The 18,161-nt window shown below is 60.4% G+C and overlaps 1 protein-coding gene across 3 annotated transcripts; it reads left to right on the top strand.

The window, feature by feature from the left end:
* Positions 1–869: 869 nt before the first annotated feature.
* SLC6A18 (solute carrier family 6 member 18) lies at positions 870–17,243 on the top strand. Of its 3 annotated transcripts, XM_017678786.3 has the most exons (13): positions 871–1,123; positions 5,738–5,878; positions 6,565–6,702; positions 7,266–7,447; positions 8,818–8,928; positions 9,356–9,468; positions 10,272–10,400; positions 11,637–11,793; positions 12,294–12,498; positions 12,821–12,980; positions 14,311–14,473; positions 14,584–14,736; positions 15,406–15,535. In XM_017678786.3, the coding sequence occupies exons 1-12, from the start codon at positions 937–939 to the stop codon at positions 14,710–14,712; spliced, it is 1,815 nt and encodes a 604-aa protein (XP_017534275.1). In that variant the 5' UTR covers positions 871–936; the 3' UTR covers positions 14,713–14,736; positions 15,406–15,535. The 3 variants fall into 3 exon arrangements, with proteins under 3 accessions (XP_017534276.1, XP_017534275.1, XP_017534274.1); XM_017678785.3 differs by lacking the exon at positions 14,584–14,736 and having other exon boundaries at positions 875–1,123; positions 15,406–17,243; XM_017678787.3 differs by lacking the exons at positions 14,311–14,473; positions 14,584–14,736 and having other exon boundaries at positions 870–1,123; positions 15,406–17,243.
* Positions 17,244–18,161: the final 918 nt, after the last annotated feature.

The raw sequence follows: 18,161 nt of genomic DNA, 5'->3' as shown, positions 1-18,161 counted from the left end.
CTGCGGTGGGGCCTGGCCAGGGGCAGCCTCTGTGGTGGTGCTGGACAGACCCATAGAGAGGTCTGGGCCCCCAGGAGCTCACCTGTTCACCCTCAGAGGACGGTCATTTGGGACCAGTTCACATTCAAACTTGGAAATCTCTTTGAGGAATGAACGTGCCTTAAAAATAAACACACAAGCCACTTGCAGTCCCGCCAGCACCTGTGCCATGTCCACACGGAGGCCAGAGCATGGAGGTTCACCACGTCACTTCACAGCCCCAGGGGGACTCGACCCTGGAGCTGCCTGGTGAGCAGTGGGCACCCTGTGTGGGAGCCCCTCTCGGAGGAACAAGCGGGACTGCTGGTCCTGCCACACCCAGCAGGTCCCTAGACAAACGGCTGAGGAAGCGAGCAGGCCCGGGGTTCCACCCTGATCCCACATTCTGGAGGGGACGGAACCATGGTGTGCGGACAGTGGGACAGATGGGAGTGGAAGGGCAGGAGGGACCCCCGAGGCCGTCCTGACATATGGACGTCACATCCCAGCTGAGATGCTGGAAGGTCTCTGTGTTCGCGTCAGGGGAAACTGAGCACCAGCTGTGGGTCTACAATTATCCCAGAGTCAAAGGTTACTCAGTCAGTGATTTTTATGAAAACAACCAGATGTCCCCACTCTCAGGAGTGCTGGGGTGTCTCCTACAGGAGCCGGGAAGCCTCAGCTGGAAACAGTTCTCCAGCGAGGATGGTACCTGCCCTGCCGGCTGTCTGCCCAGGGCAGGGAGCGAGGCACAGGGTCGGAGGGTGTGGGGCTGGGGAGGGCCTGCCTAGGTCAGGGCCCAGCCTGGCCAGGTCACCGATTAACTGGCTCCACTGGGTTTCCTTTAACTAACGCAAAAGTCCTCCCGGGGCTGAGTGTGGGTGGCTCCCAGAACCTGGCCGAGGCCCGGGGCTCCGGATGCAGGCGACAGGGCTGAGCTGTGGCATGGCACACCCCCCAGGGCCAGACGCGCCTGGGGACGGCGGCGGGGATGCGAGGCCCCGGTGGGAAAACAAGCTCCAGTATCTGCTGAGCTGTGTGGGCTTTGCTGTGGGCCTGGGCAACATCTGGAGGTTCCCGTACCTGTGCCAGAGCCATGGTGGAGGTGAGCTGGGCTGCCCTGCCTGCGCCGCGGTCTTCGGCGGTGCTGCTCCACCAGGGGATGGCTTGCCACGGCCCTGGGAGGTCTGGTCCCACCGCAGCTCAGCCTCCAGGACTCAGGAGCCTCCCACACGCCTGTCCTCAGCCTGCCCCTGCCAGCCACCCTCTCCCCAGGTCTCCCTGTGCCTTCACAGAGACCCGCACCCCCACGGCGGTGGTTCTGCACAGGAGTCTACAGGCGCTGTCGGCATGGCCAGCCCATTAGAGGCACTGCACTGACCGCCAGGCTCCCTGCCACGAAAGCCATTAGTTAAAGTGCTTGTCTATCCTCTTGCAGCAGCCAGCAGGCAGCCGTCCTGCTTGGCTCAGTGTGGGGACCCAGAGCACAGACAGGCTGGACAGCTGCCCCCATGAGATGACATGAAAGCCATCTGATTTTGTCCCCTGATGCGATGGGCCCAGGATGTCCCAGGCAGGCTCGCCCTTTCCTGGGTCCAACTTCTTGGGGCTGGTCTTGGTGCTGGTCAGTTTGCCTTCAAGGTTCCGTCCAGTCCTGAGGAGGGAGGGCTCCCTGAGACCCCACACAGTGACTTTCCAGCTCCATTAGGTGTCTGGTGGAAAATGGGGGCAGGAGGGGAGTGCCTCCTTCGGGGGGAGCGCTGTGGCTCCTCCCCCAGCACAGGGCGTGGGCCGGATGGAAGACCTGTGAGTGCACAGACTCCTAGCCGTGTTTTCTGGTTGGGGGCTCACCCTCCCGCTCACAGAGGGACCCCCTGTCAGTGATCTGGTGGTGGTTGGCGTCAGGGTGTGTGCGGTCTGTGGGGTTGGCGAGGCCCAGCCGCTGTGCAGCAGCCTGGACGAGAGCCTTGGCGTCCGCCTTCCCGGGTTACAGGCATGCGGTTTCTTCAGCGTTTGCTTCCTTCTGATTGTCAGGAAATGCACAGCATTAGAGATGTGAAAATGCAGACAAGGGCAGGGGAGGCTCGCCTGTACTGCTGCCTCGTGAGCCTCTCCAGGGGCTTGGGGTGCTGGGCACCTTGGGCCTCAGTTCTCTGATAACAGAAGTCTCCCTGAAGGCCCCTCAGGGGGCACAAACCCCTCTAGAGCAGGGTGCGTGCCGGGGAGCAGCCTGGAGCAGCCGTAGCACGCATGGTTGCTGCGTGTCCATAAAGGCCCACTCACCCTTACCCGTGGGTCAGTGCGCCATGTGCCAGGATGCCCAGGCAGGTCCCCGCTGCAGCCATCTTCCTGGGGCCCTTGTGGAGAGGCTGTGTACCACCCGCACCCATGGGCCTTGGGGGGGGTCCCTGCTTCTGAAAAGTTTCTTTGGGCCCTATTTGCAGGTGTGAAGACACTCTGTCAAATGCTTTGAAGTATTTAAGTATCTTCGATTTAAACTTTTCCCTAAAAAAAAAAAAGCCCATGTGTGAGAACTCACTTTTTTGTTTTACTTTGACCCCCACTGATTAATCTGGAAATAAGATGTAAATGCCAAGGAGATAACATCACATTTTCAATATTATCTTATCTCCCATTTTTGATTATCAGCTTTGTACATTTTCTCTCTAAACATAAGACTTTGAGGGCAACATTATAACAGAATTTAGCTTCTGTCACATAAATGCCACTTCCCTGGGAGCTGTTTGTGATGCATTTAGTGACTTTGAGTCAAAGGGATGCAAAGCCCACAAGCAGGAGGTGGGAGGATCTTCAAACACTGGCTGTGGTTCAGCCCAGAAAACACTCGCCGCGGGGCCGTGGCAACGCAGGGGTCACTCAGTACGTGGCCCACCAGCTCCACCCCACCTTGTATCAGTGGGGATCCATGGATTCTTGCTCTGAAGGCTGAATGGTATTTATTCCTGTAGCTTTAGGGTAAACCTTGGTGCCCAGCTGGTCCTTTAGCTCCTCTTGTTATTGGCAGTTATGCTTCCATATGCCCATCAGAGCCAGGTTGTTAATTCCCATGAAAGACCCCAAGGGTCTCACTGGGAGGGCCTTGGGTTTCTAGGCCGATTTGGGAAGGAGTTCCGCCTTGAGGACACTGAGCTGCCCAGTCCTCGGAGAGCACGTCCGGCTCTCCTGCCCGGGTGTTCACTGCTGCCGTCTGCGGATGCCCTCCACGAGATCTCAGTGTATTTGTTCTGCTTACCCTGAGCATCCCCAGACTCTATCCTGAGCAGACCTTGATGTGCACCGCACTTAGCACCGAATGTGCTGGTGATGGGCAGGGGTCACTGGGACCCACCTAGCGGCAACTGTGAACAGTGCCAGTGACCTGTCAGTCTCCAGTTGACAAGCTACATGCAAAACAGGCAGATTTGGTCACACTTGTATGGTGCTAAAGGAAGGACCAGCCCTCGGAGCTCTGACACCAAACAAAGGAGGTGGTTGGCGCACCCACCCAGCCTCCTGATCTCAGGGCGCAAAGGGCACGTCCTACGGTCCGACCCAGTTCTGGCACTGTCTACATGAACTCAGTGCAAAGGTGAAGGGCACAGCCCCACACCACTGCCCCTGACATGCAGTTTCAGCTCCTGGGTTCCCAGGTCACGTACAACTGCCAAACTTGTCTGCAAACTCGGGGCCCCATGATCCCCACTCCTGGTTCAATCATTTGCTAGAATGGCTTGCAGACTCAGGAAGGCTCTTCAGTTACGATCACCGGTTTTCAGAGAGGATGCGACCCAGAAGCAGCCGGACAAACGAGGTGGGCAGGGTGAGGTCAGGGGTGGGGCTTCCTGTGCCCTCTCCAGCACCACCCTCCAGGAACCTCCATGCGCTGACTGCCCTGCAGCTCCGGGCCTCCGAGTTGAGGGTTTTTATGAAAGTTCCATTCTGCAGGCACAATGGGTTAAGTCCTGGCCATTGGTGATTAGCTTGGAATCAGACCCTCTCCCCTCCTGGGGAGAAAGTTCCAACCTCTAATTAGCACATGGCCGCTCCTCTGGTGCCAGTCCACAACCTGTTTGGTCTGTGGTGTTGCTGTGCACACAGCATCGGGTAAGGTGTGTGCCTGACATGCAGACTGAGGTGCCCGACCTTTAATCTTGGGGTCACAGAAATGCTTCGTTCTCTTCTCCCCCAAACATGGCAGGTTCAGCTACAGAGGCAGACTCCCTTCTCTTGGACCTTTCCCTTTGGGGAGTCCCTGACCCATGGGCTCCAGGCCTGCCCTCCCCACAGAACATGGGATCTGTGGGGCCAAGGGGCCCAGCTGGCCTGGAGCTCACAGCCCATTCTAGACAGTGGATCAAACAGCTGGGACCCAAATCCCTGCCTGATGGCTGGGTGCCCATTTTCAAGGCCTGTGTAGTCCCCTGTGACTGCCCTCACCACGTGGAAGGCATGTGCCCAAAGCCCAAGTTGGTGGAGGTCCACACACCTGCGTGAGACCCCACAGTGGTGGTGGGGGAGGCAGAGGGAGGGTGCCTCCATCTGGGTCCAGGCCCCTAGCCTTGGGGATGGCTCCTCCCCACCAGGAGTTCCCTGGAGTGACCTGGGCTTTATTCATGCCCCCAGCTCCAAGCCCCAGCCCACAGGTGCCCTGGCCTTCCTTAGGGCTCCCACACCTCTGGGGAAGAGGCTCCCAGAATGTGATCTTGCCCTTTAATGACCCCTGGCCTTTGGCTGATACAGAAATGACCAATAGGCACAGTTTTGACCCAAATGCTGGCCTGGAGTCTCCTGCACAAGTCAAAGTGGGCCAAGGACTAGGTGGCCAACTGCCTTCTCCAGGGTCCCAGCTCAGTGTCAAGACATCTGATGGTGGCATGAAAAAAGAGAGAAAGGCTGGCAAACAGTTCTGGGCACCTGTGGCTGGTGGGAAAGCCTGGCCGGCCCCGTGCCGCCTCAGCCGGGAGCTGGAAAGGGCGGCCTGGCACTGACGGCAGCACGGCAGCACGGTGGGGAAGGGCAGCCACCAGCCCTGGAGTGTCCAGGTGCCAACATGCAGGTGCCTGGAGTCTGCGAAGGCGGGAACCGGAGGGATGGCAAGCAGCTCCGGTTGGGGTGCGGCCCAGGGGACGCGGCCCCTGGCTGCCAGGTGCTCAGTTCTTGTGGCAGCAGGAGATGGCGTGTGGGCCCCACAGGGTGCAGACAATGGCATCTTCCTGCAGGCCTGGCTGAGAGGCTGTGGTCCCATCACACTGGGCCTGCGGGCCTGTGGGCTCAGGTAGCCTGGTCCCCACTCACCCTGTGGCCCCCGGGGTCCCAGCATTCTCTTGGGCTTCTTATGCCCCCAGCTTGCTGGGTGGGGACCTTCCCCACTGACTCACTTGCTCTACCATCTGCTCCATGGAGCCTGTCAGGGCGGCTCCCCCTGGGGGCTGGGGAGCCCTGGTCCCTCAGGTGCCGTGGGTGTCAGCCCCCGCACCCACACAGGGTGCAGGAGGTATGGAAGGGAAGGTCCCAGCCAGGCTCAGGGACCCCAACATTCCACTCTGAGCGAAGATCAGCTCCCTGCCCTGCAGGCTCATGAGCCCATGGGGCTCAAAGGGATGGTGCATGGAACCATGAGCAGGAACACAGCCAAGTGACCCTACAGCGGCAGATGAGGTACCCCGACACCACCTGTCCCCCTCTCCAGGGCCCATGCCTGCCCTCTGTGTCATTACAGGAGCCTTCCTCGTCCCCTACCTTGTCGCCTTGGCCCTCGAGGGGATCCCCCTCTTCCACATCGAGCTTGCCATTGGCCAGCGTCTGCGGAAAGGCAGCGTCGGGGTGTGGACAGCCATCTCACCCTACCTGGGTGGAGTCGGTATGCAGTTCCCTGGAGCCCTGCGCGCAGCTGCTCAGGCCCGGGGGGGAGTTGCTGGGGTTGCGGGCTCGGGGGTGGTGTCTGCCTGCTTGTCTCGCCAGCACACATTTGGCAGTTTTGAGCCTGTAGACACAGGGGGTGCCTGACTCAGATGTGCAGGGAGACCCACACAGCAGCATCCCAGTGGGAGCTGACCTGGCCACACTCTGAGGTGGCCTCTCCCAGGAGGGCAAGGACATGGGAGCAGGGTACTATGTGGGGTACACTTGCCATAGGAGGGGTGGCAAGGGGCCTAGCCCAACGGAGCAGCCAGATGTCCCGAACTGCCCTGGGCCTGTGCACATGTGGGGCACTGGGGGAGGCCTGGATGAGAGCAGACCCGCCCCACTGCCCCCCGTGCCCTTGAGGTGGGGGCTGAAGTACAGGGGTCTGTGTGCCACCACTGGCCCTGTAACACGACGCCTCCTCCAGGTGGCTCCACTGTGGTCCAAAAGCCCTACCTGAAACAACCTGGAAGTCCAGGGGTGGGAAGGGCTGTGCCCAGCCAGGAAGAGCCCGGGGGATGCAGACCAGACGGGTGTGCAGCGGGAGCTCCCGGGGCACCCTCGGGAGCAGGAGCTGTGCCATGTGCATGGGACAGCCTGCAGGTGGGCAGGTGCTGAGCAGGAGCTGTGGCTGTGCTACAGGGCTGGGCTGCTTCACCATGTCCTTCCTGATCAGCCTGTACTACAACACTGTCCTGAGCTGGGTGCTGTGGTACTTCCTCAACTCCTTCCAGCACCCGCTGCCCTGGAGCTCCTGCCCGCTGGACCTCAACCTCACAGGTAAGATGAGGGCATCACCTGCCTCACCAGAGCCCCTGAGGGCTCCCCAAAGAGCACATCTGAAACCCAGTCTATACCCCGGGTGTCTGCCCACTGCTGGACCAGGGGCCCACAGGAACCCCACTGCTCACAGCACAGCACCTGGACCCTTACCCCAAGAGGGTAGCAGATGGGATTGCCACCTCACTGCACCAGGTCTTTGGGCCCAGACCCCAGCCAAGGACTCGATCTGGGGACATCTTTGTGATGTGGAGGAGTCATCAGCTCAGCAGTTGGCTGGTGAAGCGGTGTCAGCACAGTTTTCCTCCTGCCTTGGGCTGGTCCAAGCTCGTGTTGGCACATTCTGAACGAGGAAGCCCTGGGTGCTTGGATAGTGAGGCCCCATGGACCATGGCTGGACACCCTGGGCAGCAGGGGTACTGGACCCCCAGGTGTGCCCAGTGCTCCAGCAGCAGCCCCAGGGCAGGTTATCTGCAGCCTGCACTTCCATCTGGAGGTTTGCAGGGCCTCAATCCCAACATGAGTGGCATAGTCAGCCCCTGACAGGCCCCTTCTGGTCCCAGGGCTCATAGAGGAGTGCCAGGGCAGCAGTACCGTGAGCTACTTCTGGTACCGGAAGACGCTGAATGTCACAGCCGACATCAGTGACAGTGGCTCTATCCAGTGGCGGCTGCTGAGCTGCTTGGCTGCCTGCTGGGCGATCGTGTATCTGTGTGTCATTAGAGGCATTGAGTCCACTGGGAAGGTAAGAGCCTGCAGGCATGCCTGCTCCCCAGCTCCCGCCAGCTCTGGGGGACCCCTCCCCACCATCAGTGTTAGTCTTGGTCAGAGGCTCTGCTAGGGGAGCATAAACATGAGGTTGGGTGAATCTCCTAAAATCATGAATGACCATTATCCTGGTGATATTTTACTCTGACCGAAGTAAAACCACGTTTGTGGCCTTCTTTGACTGTGTTAACAAACATTGTAGATCTTTTCCACTTAACGTATTTGGGTCTCTGTGTTTAAAGTATGTTTCTGTTAGATGGCATAGCATAAGGTCTTGCTTTTTTATCCAATTTAACCATCCCTGCCTTTTGTTTGGGCGTTTAGACCATTTACATTTAATGTGATGTTGATCTGTTTAAGTCTGTCAGCTTGTGTTGTTTTCCACTTGTTCCATTTGCTCTTTCCTGTCTCTGTTTCTCTGAATATTTTTGATGATCCCACTGTATGTCCTCTGCTCACTTGTACCCCCTCCTGCAGCTCTGGTGTCAAATGTTTCACTTGTAATGGATCATAGGCAGCGAACACACTGGTAACATTTTTGCTTTAAACAGATGATTATCTTTCAGAGACTTAAGTAATGAGACAAAGATATTGATAGTTACTCATGGGGTTTCCGTAAAAAGAGGATCAAGGCAGCCTGAGCTCCATCTCACACACATGCCCTGGCATGGGGGCCCCCCACCCTGTCTTCTCTCTGGGCATGGAGGAGGCCACTGTTAAGTGTCTGTCCTGGGAAACAACTGTGACACGCTTCTGTGCCTCCCAGACCCTGGCTCCCCATCCAGGGTGGCGGAGCTGTTGGGAAGCTCTAAGTGTGCACATGGGCCCGTGGGTTTTCTCAGTTGGCGTGTGGGAGTTACAATTATGCTCAGGTGAGGCTCCTCACACTGAAGAAGATTTATTGAATTAGACCAAAGCAACTTTTAGGCCCAGGATGCCAGACAGCAGTTCCAAATAATCCATTATGAAGGTCCCCAGAGATGTATCAGGGGATTCCCCAAAGCCAGTCTTTGGGGTCCTAGGAGTCAGTGAGGGAAGGACACCATCTGCGTGTATTGTGCACAGACACCATGTGTGCTGACCCCTGTCCAGACCTGCTTGAGACAGGGGACGTCTCCCTCTGAGGGGAGGGGTGCAGATGGGGGTGCTAGCCCAAGGCCCCTGTGAAGCAGCCAGTGGGGGCCTCAGAAGGGAAGCAAGAGGACAGGAAGGGTGGAGAGAGCCAGATACAATGGGTAAAGGGAGTCCTGCTGGCCCCAGGGCACCCTCTGCCCAGCCCCGTGGGCACTGTAGATGAGCAACATGACCCAGATGCCTGGTGAGCCTGAAGGGGGGTCTCTCTTTAAGGCAATTTACTTCACGGCCTCATTCCCCTACCTGGTCCTGACCATCTTCCTGATCAGAGGGCTCACGCTGCCTGGGGCAACCGCTGGGCTTGTCCACCTGTTCACTCCCAATGTAAGTGGGTCTTGAGTTCACATCCAGGCTCATCCCACCTCCGGCAGTGGGCACAGCCATGAGCTGGAGGCGAGGCCACCCAGGGCTGTGTGTGGGTGACGGTGAGGGCAGTGTGGTAGGTAGGCAGGAGGGCAGGAGGATGACTCGGTCTGGGATGTGGGGACCTTGTGCCTGCTGGACATTGGGGGCCGGGTTCAGGGGAGAAGCCTCTGGGAGTGCTGTGCCCACCCCTCCTACCCTGGCCCCCTCACCATGTCAGCTACCATCGCTGAGTATGGTCCCTCATGAGTGGCCCTGATTTGTTCTTGGGGCCTGAGCAGCCTGTGCCAGCTCAAGAGAGCTGTCCTGGAGGAAGGGGAAGCGGCTGCTGGGACCGGGTGGTCTGAGTGCTGAGCTTCGAGCCCGCCCCACACCCTCCTCATTCCAGATGCAGATTCTCCTGGACCCCCGGGTGTGGCTGGACGCAGCCACCCAGATATTTTTCTCTCTGTCTCTGGCCTTTGGAGGACACATCGCTTTTGCGAGTTACAACCCACCCAGGTAGGGACCAGGCTGGAGGTGGACTCCATCCACTGGGGCGCCAGGTGGCATCCCAAAGCTCTGGATAGACCATCTAGCCTGGGTGGAGTTTGCCCAGTGTGAGCTGACAGGAGCAGGCTCACAGGATGCTGGCAATCAGTGCGTCATCCCCAGAGGGCCCACAGGTCAGGGCTTTCTCTGGCAGCCTCCAGCATGTTCCTGAGTCAGATAATCAAACCCAGGAACAAGGCTTAACTGGAGCTGACACTGACCCCCATGCACCACCTGTGACGCACCAGGTCTCAGAAGCAGCAGGAGTGTGTGCGTCACCTACGGCACAGGGCTGCTGCCTCGGGGCCAGGAACCACACCTCACTTTATGGGGCCAACAGGCCATGGCACTAAAGCAAGATCCAGGGCCTCATAAACTGTGCAGCCCAGGGCTCTGTGACACAGTCAAGCAGACTCACTCCGTGTGGTTGTCAGGGTGGCCCCCTCAGTGGCAGAGGGCCAGGTCCTGGCGGGAGCACCTGGGCCACAGGGATTGCATCTGACCCGCTCCTGCCTGGGCCCCTCCACGATGCTGGCTCACAAAGTCTGAGCCAGCGCCACAGAGTCCTCTGCCTTGGCCAGGGCGGGTGGGGAATGGGTGACAGGGAGGGGGCCTGAGACCACCAGGACAAGCCCCAGCATTTCCAGGTGGCACATGCACAGCCCATGCCCAGAGTGGGGGCACCCAGATAGGGTGTCGAGGCTGCAAGCCCCCCAAGTTTCCTCCTGAGGCGCCCTAACCACAGAGCCCATGATGCGTATGTTTTTGCCCAGGAACGACTGTCAGAAGGATGCAGTGGCCATCGCCCTGGTCAACAGCATGACCTCTCTCTATGCATCCATTGCTGTCTTCTCAGTCTTAGGGTTCAAGGCAGCCAATGACCATGGGCGCTGCCTGGACAGGTGAGCATGGCGGCCTCAGCTCTCTGGGACTGGGTGTCCATGGAGCAACGGCCACCAGCCAGCATCTGCCACACTGGGAGCCCCACACAACCACCCTTACTTCCTTAGGAGACGGGGTGACTGTCCCCAAAAGTTCATGCCCAGAGCCTAGGTGAGCTGGTGGAGGGGTGTGTGCATGGGCATTACCAGTGCTAGAGAGGGTGGGCCCCAAATCCAAGGACTTATCAGAGACAGAAAGGGACACAAGGACACAAGGAGAGGCCAAGTGATGACGGGGACAAAGGCTGGAGGAACGTGGCCACCAGCCCAGGGACGCCAGGGGCACCAGCAGCTGGAAGGGGCAGGAGGACCCCACTTGGAGCCTCAGCGGGAACGTGGACCCACCTGCCCTGATGTCAGCCTCCAGCCCCAGGACGGTGAGGGCGGTGCTGGCTGCTGCAGGTCTCCCGGTCTGCGGTCTCCGTGCCAGCAGCCCCAGGACACTGGCATAGTAGGCGGCCACTGCGTGGACTTAGGGCTATGGATTCCTGCTCCAGACGCAGCTTATGACTTAGACCCCAGAGGCGCCAAGCCCGTCTGTGATGCTGCTCGCTGTCCACAGCACTCAGGACGCCCCAGAGTGACCTGGTCCATGTCGACACAACTTGGAGAGGCCCGTGCCCTAACCACACAGGCCACACCAAGAGCCACAGCCCTCACAAGGGAGGAGGAGGAGCTGTGCTGTGCAGCCTGAGTCCTGGCAATGTGGGAGCTGCGGGGTGTGAGCCCCTGGTGGAAGGTTCCAGAGAGGTTGTGGTGCCCATGCCCTGGTGAACAGCGGGAACTCGGCCAGAGAGCAGCAGGGCGGATTCCACTGTGGCAAGGCCCTTAACTGCACGCTGGCAGCCATGCAGTCACCTGGGCCTAGAGGCAGCTCAGGCCTATGCATTTGGGGCAGTACACAGCACTGTGGCACTGTGCAGGAATCTGAAGAGCAGACCACCCACCACAAACGCACAAAGATGCAGCGGCCGTGGCCCTGGCAGACTGCGGGGACACTCCTGTGCAGTGCGAGCTGCAGCTAGAAGGCTGGGTGCGGCCCACCGACCCTCCAGGAATGGGCCTGGGTGACTCATAGTGTTGTTGCTCTGGACAAGGCCACAGCCCCTGGCAGTGCCACGAGTACTGATTTCGAGGTTACAAATAAACTTGAGCGAGTAGGCGCCTGCCTAACTCACCCAGCCTCTGTCCCTGCAGAAATATTCTCCGCCTGATCAACGCATTCGAGCTCCCGGACCAGGGGATCTCCAGGGAAGCCTACCCTGCAGCTCTGGGGCATCTGAATGCCTCCCAGCCCGAGCTGGTCGCCCAGCTCCACCTGGAGTCCTGCCGCCTGGAAGACTTCCTGGATAAGGTACTGTGGCCTGGCCCCGGGGCACCAGGGGACAGGGGTGGGGCCTGGTGGCAGATGGCTGCCAGTTTTCTCCGTAGACTGGTCCCAGGCCAGCCTGGGTCATGAGCAAAGGCCTCCAGGCTGACCCTTGCCTCTGCTTCACCAAGCTTCCAGAAGACGCTGTGGCCTCCAGTGTAGCATGTCTGACGGCCCTGCCCAGCAGGCCAGGGTCCAGGCTGACCCTGAGAGCAGGAGCTGCTGGTGCCAGGCCCAGGGTTGGGGGCCAGGACACAGGTCACAGAGTGGGGTGGGCTATGGCAGAGCTGGGCAGCCACTCACAAGGTCAGCTGACACCCAGGAGCCAGGGCAGCGGGCTGGGGTGGGCCCTTGGTCGCCTGTTGGCTGCAGGTCATCAAGGGGACAGTTCCTTCCCTTAGAGGCACAGAAGCAAGGGTAGGACTGGGCCCGGAGGGGCCGGTCAGCATGCATGTCCAGCACGGCACCCTGCACATGTGCTGCAGAGTGCCTCCGGCACGGGCCTGGCCTTCATCGTCTTCACGGAGGCCGTCCTCCACATGCCTGGTGCCCCCGTCTGGGCTGTACTCTTCTTCGGGATGCTGTTTGCCTTGGGCCTGTCGTCCATGTTCGGGAACATGGAGGGCATCATCACACCGCTCCTGGACATGGGGCTCATGCCCAGATTGGTCTCCAAGGAGGTCCTGACTGGTGAGTGGGAACCCGGCGTCTGAGAGGGCCGCCCTGTCCTGCTGCTCCCGGCGTTCTGCCCAGAAGGCTGGGGCTGGTCTTGCCACCTCTTGGGGCTGGACCCCACAGCCCTTCTCTGACATGATGTCCCCTGAGGGCCTATCACGGGAGAGCCCAGCTGGGTGGGGCGGGGAGCAGCTCTGCCCCAAGCCTGCGCTGACCCCTCTACCCTGCAGCACGGTGCTGGAAGCAGGCAGGGATTGAGGTGCAGGGAGCCGGGAGGTGCGGACAGGTGGGTCACTGTCCCCTGGGCGCCAGAGAAGCAGGGTCCCTGTCCCCTCAGGGGTGACCTGCCTGGTCTGCTTCCTCGTGGCGATCTGCTTCACGCTGCAGTCTGGAAACTACTGGCTGGAGATTTTTGACAACTTCACCGCTTCCATGAACCTGCTGGTCTTTGCCTTCTTTGAGGTGGTGGGCGTTGCTTATGTTTACGGGATGGAGCGGTGAGTCCCACCTCCCCTCAGGGTCCACCTGAGGACCGGGTTAGGAACTGCCCCAGATTGCCACGGGCACCCGGGGGAACGGCCCTGTGCTTCCCAAGCCCTGTACAGGCATCAAGGCAGCTCCAGCACCAGATGGGACCATCAGAGGTCCTCCCAGAATGAATCAGGGGTCGGAGCAGGGGCTCCTCGGGGCCAGAGAAGCCCCTGGGTGTCCCTGCCCACCCGCCTGGCTGCACAGGCCTCCAGCCTGTGGGGAGGCAAGTGACACAACGCCAGTCTCCAGCCATACAGGGCGGGCTCCAAAGTCCAAGGACACCAGACCCCATTTTGGAAGCCACCAAGAAGCCTGGCCCCAGTTCTGCCCATCCCCACCTGGCTCTGCCCACAGCACACCTGGACTCACCTGTCCCACACCAGCACTCCTGCCCGCCCAGAGGGTCCTAGATGTTGTGACCTCTGTCCTTGTATTCCAAGGGTCCTGGGAGTTCCTGAACACCAGGGCCTTCACTGTAGCTCTGTAGGCACAGGACCCAGAAGGCTTGTTCCAAGCTGGGACTCTGCCCAGCTGGAGAGGGGCAGCTGTCTGGAGGGCTGGCAGGTGACATGGGGAATGGTGAGCCCCTGGACGTGACTGGCCATGGGGTCTCAAAAGGAGGCTCAGGAGGGCAGCTGAAGGTGGGGAGCAGACAGGCAGGGAGGTGAAAAAGGTGCTGTCCTCCTGGGTGTAGCTGACATGTGGCCCAGGTCACCTCTGTCCCTCCCCTGGAGGAGAAACCCACAGTCCTGCCTGGGGCAACTCCCTGGGGCGGGCTGGCCTCCTCCCTAGAGTGGTCAGGGGCCAGGAGCCTCCAGGAGCACCATCTGCCCAGCCAGACAGGCCTGCTCATCTGCCCTTGCCTGCATATTGACCCAGGGTTGGGGGCCAGGACATGGGTCGCAGAGTGGGGCTATGGCAGAGCTGGGCAGCCACTCACAAGGTCAGCTGACACCCGGGGGCCAGGGCAGTGGGCTGGGGTGGGCCCTCGGTCGCCTGTCGGCTGCACATCATTAAGGGAACAGTTCCTTCCCTCAGAGGCACAGCAGCACGGATAGGGCAGGGCCAGATAGGGCAAGGCCAGGAGGGGCCATTCAGTGTGCATGTCCCTCCTGGGCGGGGTGCTCCTCGGGACCCAGAAGGGGCACTTGGGAAGTGCAGGGGCAAAGGCCGCAGTGGCCCTCGGGACAGCACCCGCAGGCCGCGTCTCCGTGCCCCTGGACGGAGGCTGCCGGCTAAGAGGGTGGGCTTGCAGGCACAGGGTGGGACGGCCTAAGCCTGGCATCTCTGTGCCAGGTTCTGTGATGACATAGCGTGGATGACAGGGAGGCGGCCTGGCCTTTACTGGCGGGTGACCTGGAAGGCTGTCAGCCCCCTGCTGCTGCTGACCATCCTTGCGACCTATGCTGTCCTCCTGGCCTGGACGCCGCTGAGCTACAAGGCCTGGGACCCCCAATATGTAGGTCCCTTGGTGGGGTGCTGGGATCCCTTCCCTGCTGCCCTCCAGGGCCCAGAGGACCTCTCGGTGGACACTGGTCCCTAAGCAATCATGTGGGCTGCATTTGCCAGGAGACCCGGGACAGACCCCCAGCAACCCTGGGGGCACCAGAGCCAACTCCCACAGCCCTGGCAACCTGGGCCGGTGGGCCAGGAGCAGCTCCCAGGTCCCCACAGTTCCTCCCATGGGGTTGTGCCTGAGCCACACATCCTGTGTGCAGACAGGTACGCTAAACACCCACCTGTTCTAAGACCAGATACAGGCTTGCACACTTGTCACTGAACTGCCGGTGGGGGAGGTCAGAGGGAGAGGTGTGCGGTCGCATCTGGCGCTGGCCGTTGCCCTGCTCAGAGCTGCGGGGCCAAGGTGAACTCAGGACCTCTGTGCCACCCTTTCTCGGGAGCTGGAAGAAATCACTCCAGTCTCCTCAGAGGGGCAGCTCCCCAGATTGTCCAGTGCACCCAGGGGAAGGGCCCTCTAGCCTCAGAGCCTTAGTGAATACCGTCCGCCTAGGTTCGCACCCCAGCGCCTCACCAAGACTCAGGAAAGGGGCCTGAGGTCAGGTGGGCGGTGTCCCCGCCTCACACTCCCAGGGTGCCCAGCGGCCCTCCTGGGCAGTCCCCTGAACCACGGTGCCCCTCGGGCGGATGGGCAGCTCTCCCCAGAATGCAGAGCTCAGGCCCCCAAGAGGCTCGGCCCACCCGCTGGAACCTTGGCTCCTGCATCCCCTCTGGCCTGGGCCTCTCCCTCCCACCCACCTGGGAGTGGCGGGTGAAGCTGCCCCACTCTCTCTGCCACTGTGGCTGGAGATCAGTCCCGCTCCATCCGTGGTGAGCCAGTAGGGCGGTGCCCTCCTCTTGTCGATGCCCACCCGAGGCCGTGTGTGCCCACAGGCGCAGTTCCCCTGGAGGCAGGAGAAGTCCTACCCGGGCTGGATACGGACCACCTGTGTGCTCCTGTCCTTTGTACCCTCCCTGTGGGTCCCTGCCGTTGCACTGGCCCAGCTGCTCTTCAGGTGCAGACGGAGGCAGGATGCTGAGCAGGACCGTGGTGAAGCTGCTGAGGGCCAGGGACGGGCACAGGGAAGGCCGGGCCCCTGTGCTGCTTGCTAGCAGAGCACCCAACTGCATTACACACTTGCTCTGACCCTGAGACCCGTGGTAGTTGTTACCTGATGCCCCCGTGCTCTCCAGACCCGGCTCATGGCACACCCCAGCTCAACATGGTCCATGCTGTTCGACAAACTGGAGGTGGCCTGGTCCGGCTGCCAGGGCCCTGCCATCTGGGGTCCCGCAGGTGCGATCTGGGTGGTCATATGCTGTGCCTGCAAGTGTGTAAACACAATGGCGTGTGTGGGCGGGGGTCCCAACTACCAAGCAGGCTGGCAGAGGAGCCTCTGAGAAGGCCCATGGCCACACCCTCTGCAGCTGGGGGCAGCTGGGGACCTCAGGCCACTCGAGCTGGGAGGATCTGCGCGGCTGACCTCCAAGAAGTGGATGTCCCCACGGTGAGCTCAGAGGAAGGCCCTTTATTCACTTAGAGGACTGGGGTCGTGGGCATGGTCTGCTGTAACCGTGTTCCAAGTGGAGGGGCCTCTGGGGTGCGGCCAGGCAGCAGAGGAACAGCTATCACAGAGAAACCCCCAGCTGCCCACCCTTGCCCAGGGCAGGCCCTCCTCCCGTGTGCCCATGAGTAGGAGCTGCCAGGGGCTGGGGGTCTGCAGGGCCACTGCTTCAAGACCCCCTCGTGCAGCAGCCTCAGGGTCACCTGTGTCCCCAGAAACAAAGAGGCCAAGGGACCTCGCCCACTCACTCCTGGCCGCCCCTCCACTGCCTGTCCCTGCCCGCGTCATGCCCTCTGAGCAGCCCTTGGTGCCCATCTCTGAGTCCTCCAGGGTCCCCAGACCCCCCTGCCTCCCCATCACTCAGCCCACTCCTCTGCTAGGCAGCCCCCCATCCCTCTTCTCTCTCTCCCCCCTCACCCCACAGCACCCCAGCCCCAGCCCCGTTCTAAGGCGCAGGGCCCTGGACACACAAGCTTGCTTCTCACTTGCCACAGGGACCACATGCATCCTTGGCTTCCTGCTGCTGGGAACAGCCCAGTGAAGACCCCGACACCCTTTCTAAGCCTTGTCACGAGTCCCAGGTGGGGCAGGCACTGTCCAGGGGGACTGAAACCCCCACACAAACTAGGCAGGTTACAGGCAGCCTGTCCCAGCCAAACGGGGGCTGGCCTTGCCCTGTCAGCCCAGACCCGCACGAACAGAGGTGCAGGCACAGCCACTAAAGTGGGCTGAATGCAGAAGTGCCCCCCAAAGTGTGTCCTACGACCCCAGGTAGGGCGAGCCCCACGCGTTGCCCTCCCCTGCAGTCCTTGGCTGGCGGCCCCCTTCTCCACCAAGCAGCAGCAACGGCCAGTGAGCCTTCTCACAGCCATTCCTCTGACACGTGTCTCTTCAGCTCCTTCCATAGTGAGGGATAGATCCCATGAGGTCCACCTGGAAGTTCAGGAGGCTCCCTTCAGCTCAAGGTCAGCTGATTGGTCACCTAATGCCACCTGTGCCCGTAACCTCCTTTGCTGTGCCACGTAACTCCCTCACAGGTTGGACACGGGCGTGGACATTTTTGGGGATCATTATTCTGCCCAAGCCTGCCCAAGTTTAGAAAGCCCTTGGCTCCACGGTGTCCTTCACAGGCGGGCCCCCACACGGCCAGGCATGCAGCACACACCAGGGTCACAGGGCTGGGGTGACCACTCAGCACTCTGGGGTCCCAGGGCATTGTCACTTGCCCACCAGTGTCTGTGGGGTGTCTGAGCAGCTCAGCTGCCTGACATGCATGGTAGATCTAGGGAGGGTCAAAAGCTAGATCTTTTTTTTTTGCTTTTAAACATTTTACTATTTTTGTGTTTTGCTGAGATCTGACAGTTTATGTAGTGGTTTTAAAAGCCTGACCAAAGCATATGCCTTTTTCAAGGGTGGGCCACTTCCATCAACATAAAAGCACTCCCAAGTGAAGTCACAGCAAAGTACATTTTCCAGGGCCTGTGGGAGATGGGTGATCGTATGACTGACCCTGTGGATCTGGTTCCATGCAGAAATGCCAGACACAGGCTCAGTGTGCTGTGAGCCCGGTGTGGCCGGTGGCAGGTCAGCTCAGGTACCTGCAGTGTCCCCGTTATGTCCCCATTGGGTCTGTGACCTGCCCTGGGTGGTGCATCAGTCCTTCCCTCTTTACAACTGCGAGGGCACCACTGGGCCGGCACTGCACGTGGACTTGGGTCTGCCATAAAATGCATCAGCTCGGTCCCTTGGCCACTGTCCCCAGCAACAGTAAACCAGGTAATCACCATAAACGCTGACATGCGACATCCACTCACGCTCCGGCAATCTGGGCCGCAGAAGTCGACACCAACCCTGGCCAAGGTACACTGGACAGTGCCCAGCCAGGAGAGAGGCCCGTCAGGGACATGCCGGAAGGAAGCCTTGGGAATTGCTCACCGGTATCAATATGCCACTCACTGGCCTGGTGCTGCCTCTGGGCTGGGCAGAGCCAGTGCCCCTGGGGACCCTCCTTCACAGGTGCCCATTTGACCTGCTCCCTTCCTGTTCTTTGTGCTGTTCTGGGTTCAAGGACGTTTGTCCAGCACC

Source organism: Manis javanica, chromosome 1, assembly GCF_040802235.1.
Source record: "Manis javanica isolate MJ-LG chromosome 1, MJ_LKY, whole genome shotgun sequence".
NCBI classification, from domain to species: Eukaryota; Metazoa; Chordata; class Mammalia; order Pholidota; family Manidae; genus Manis; species Manis javanica.
Note: the sequence above shows the minus strand (reverse complement) of the source record. Positions and strands in the feature narration are given on the sequence as shown.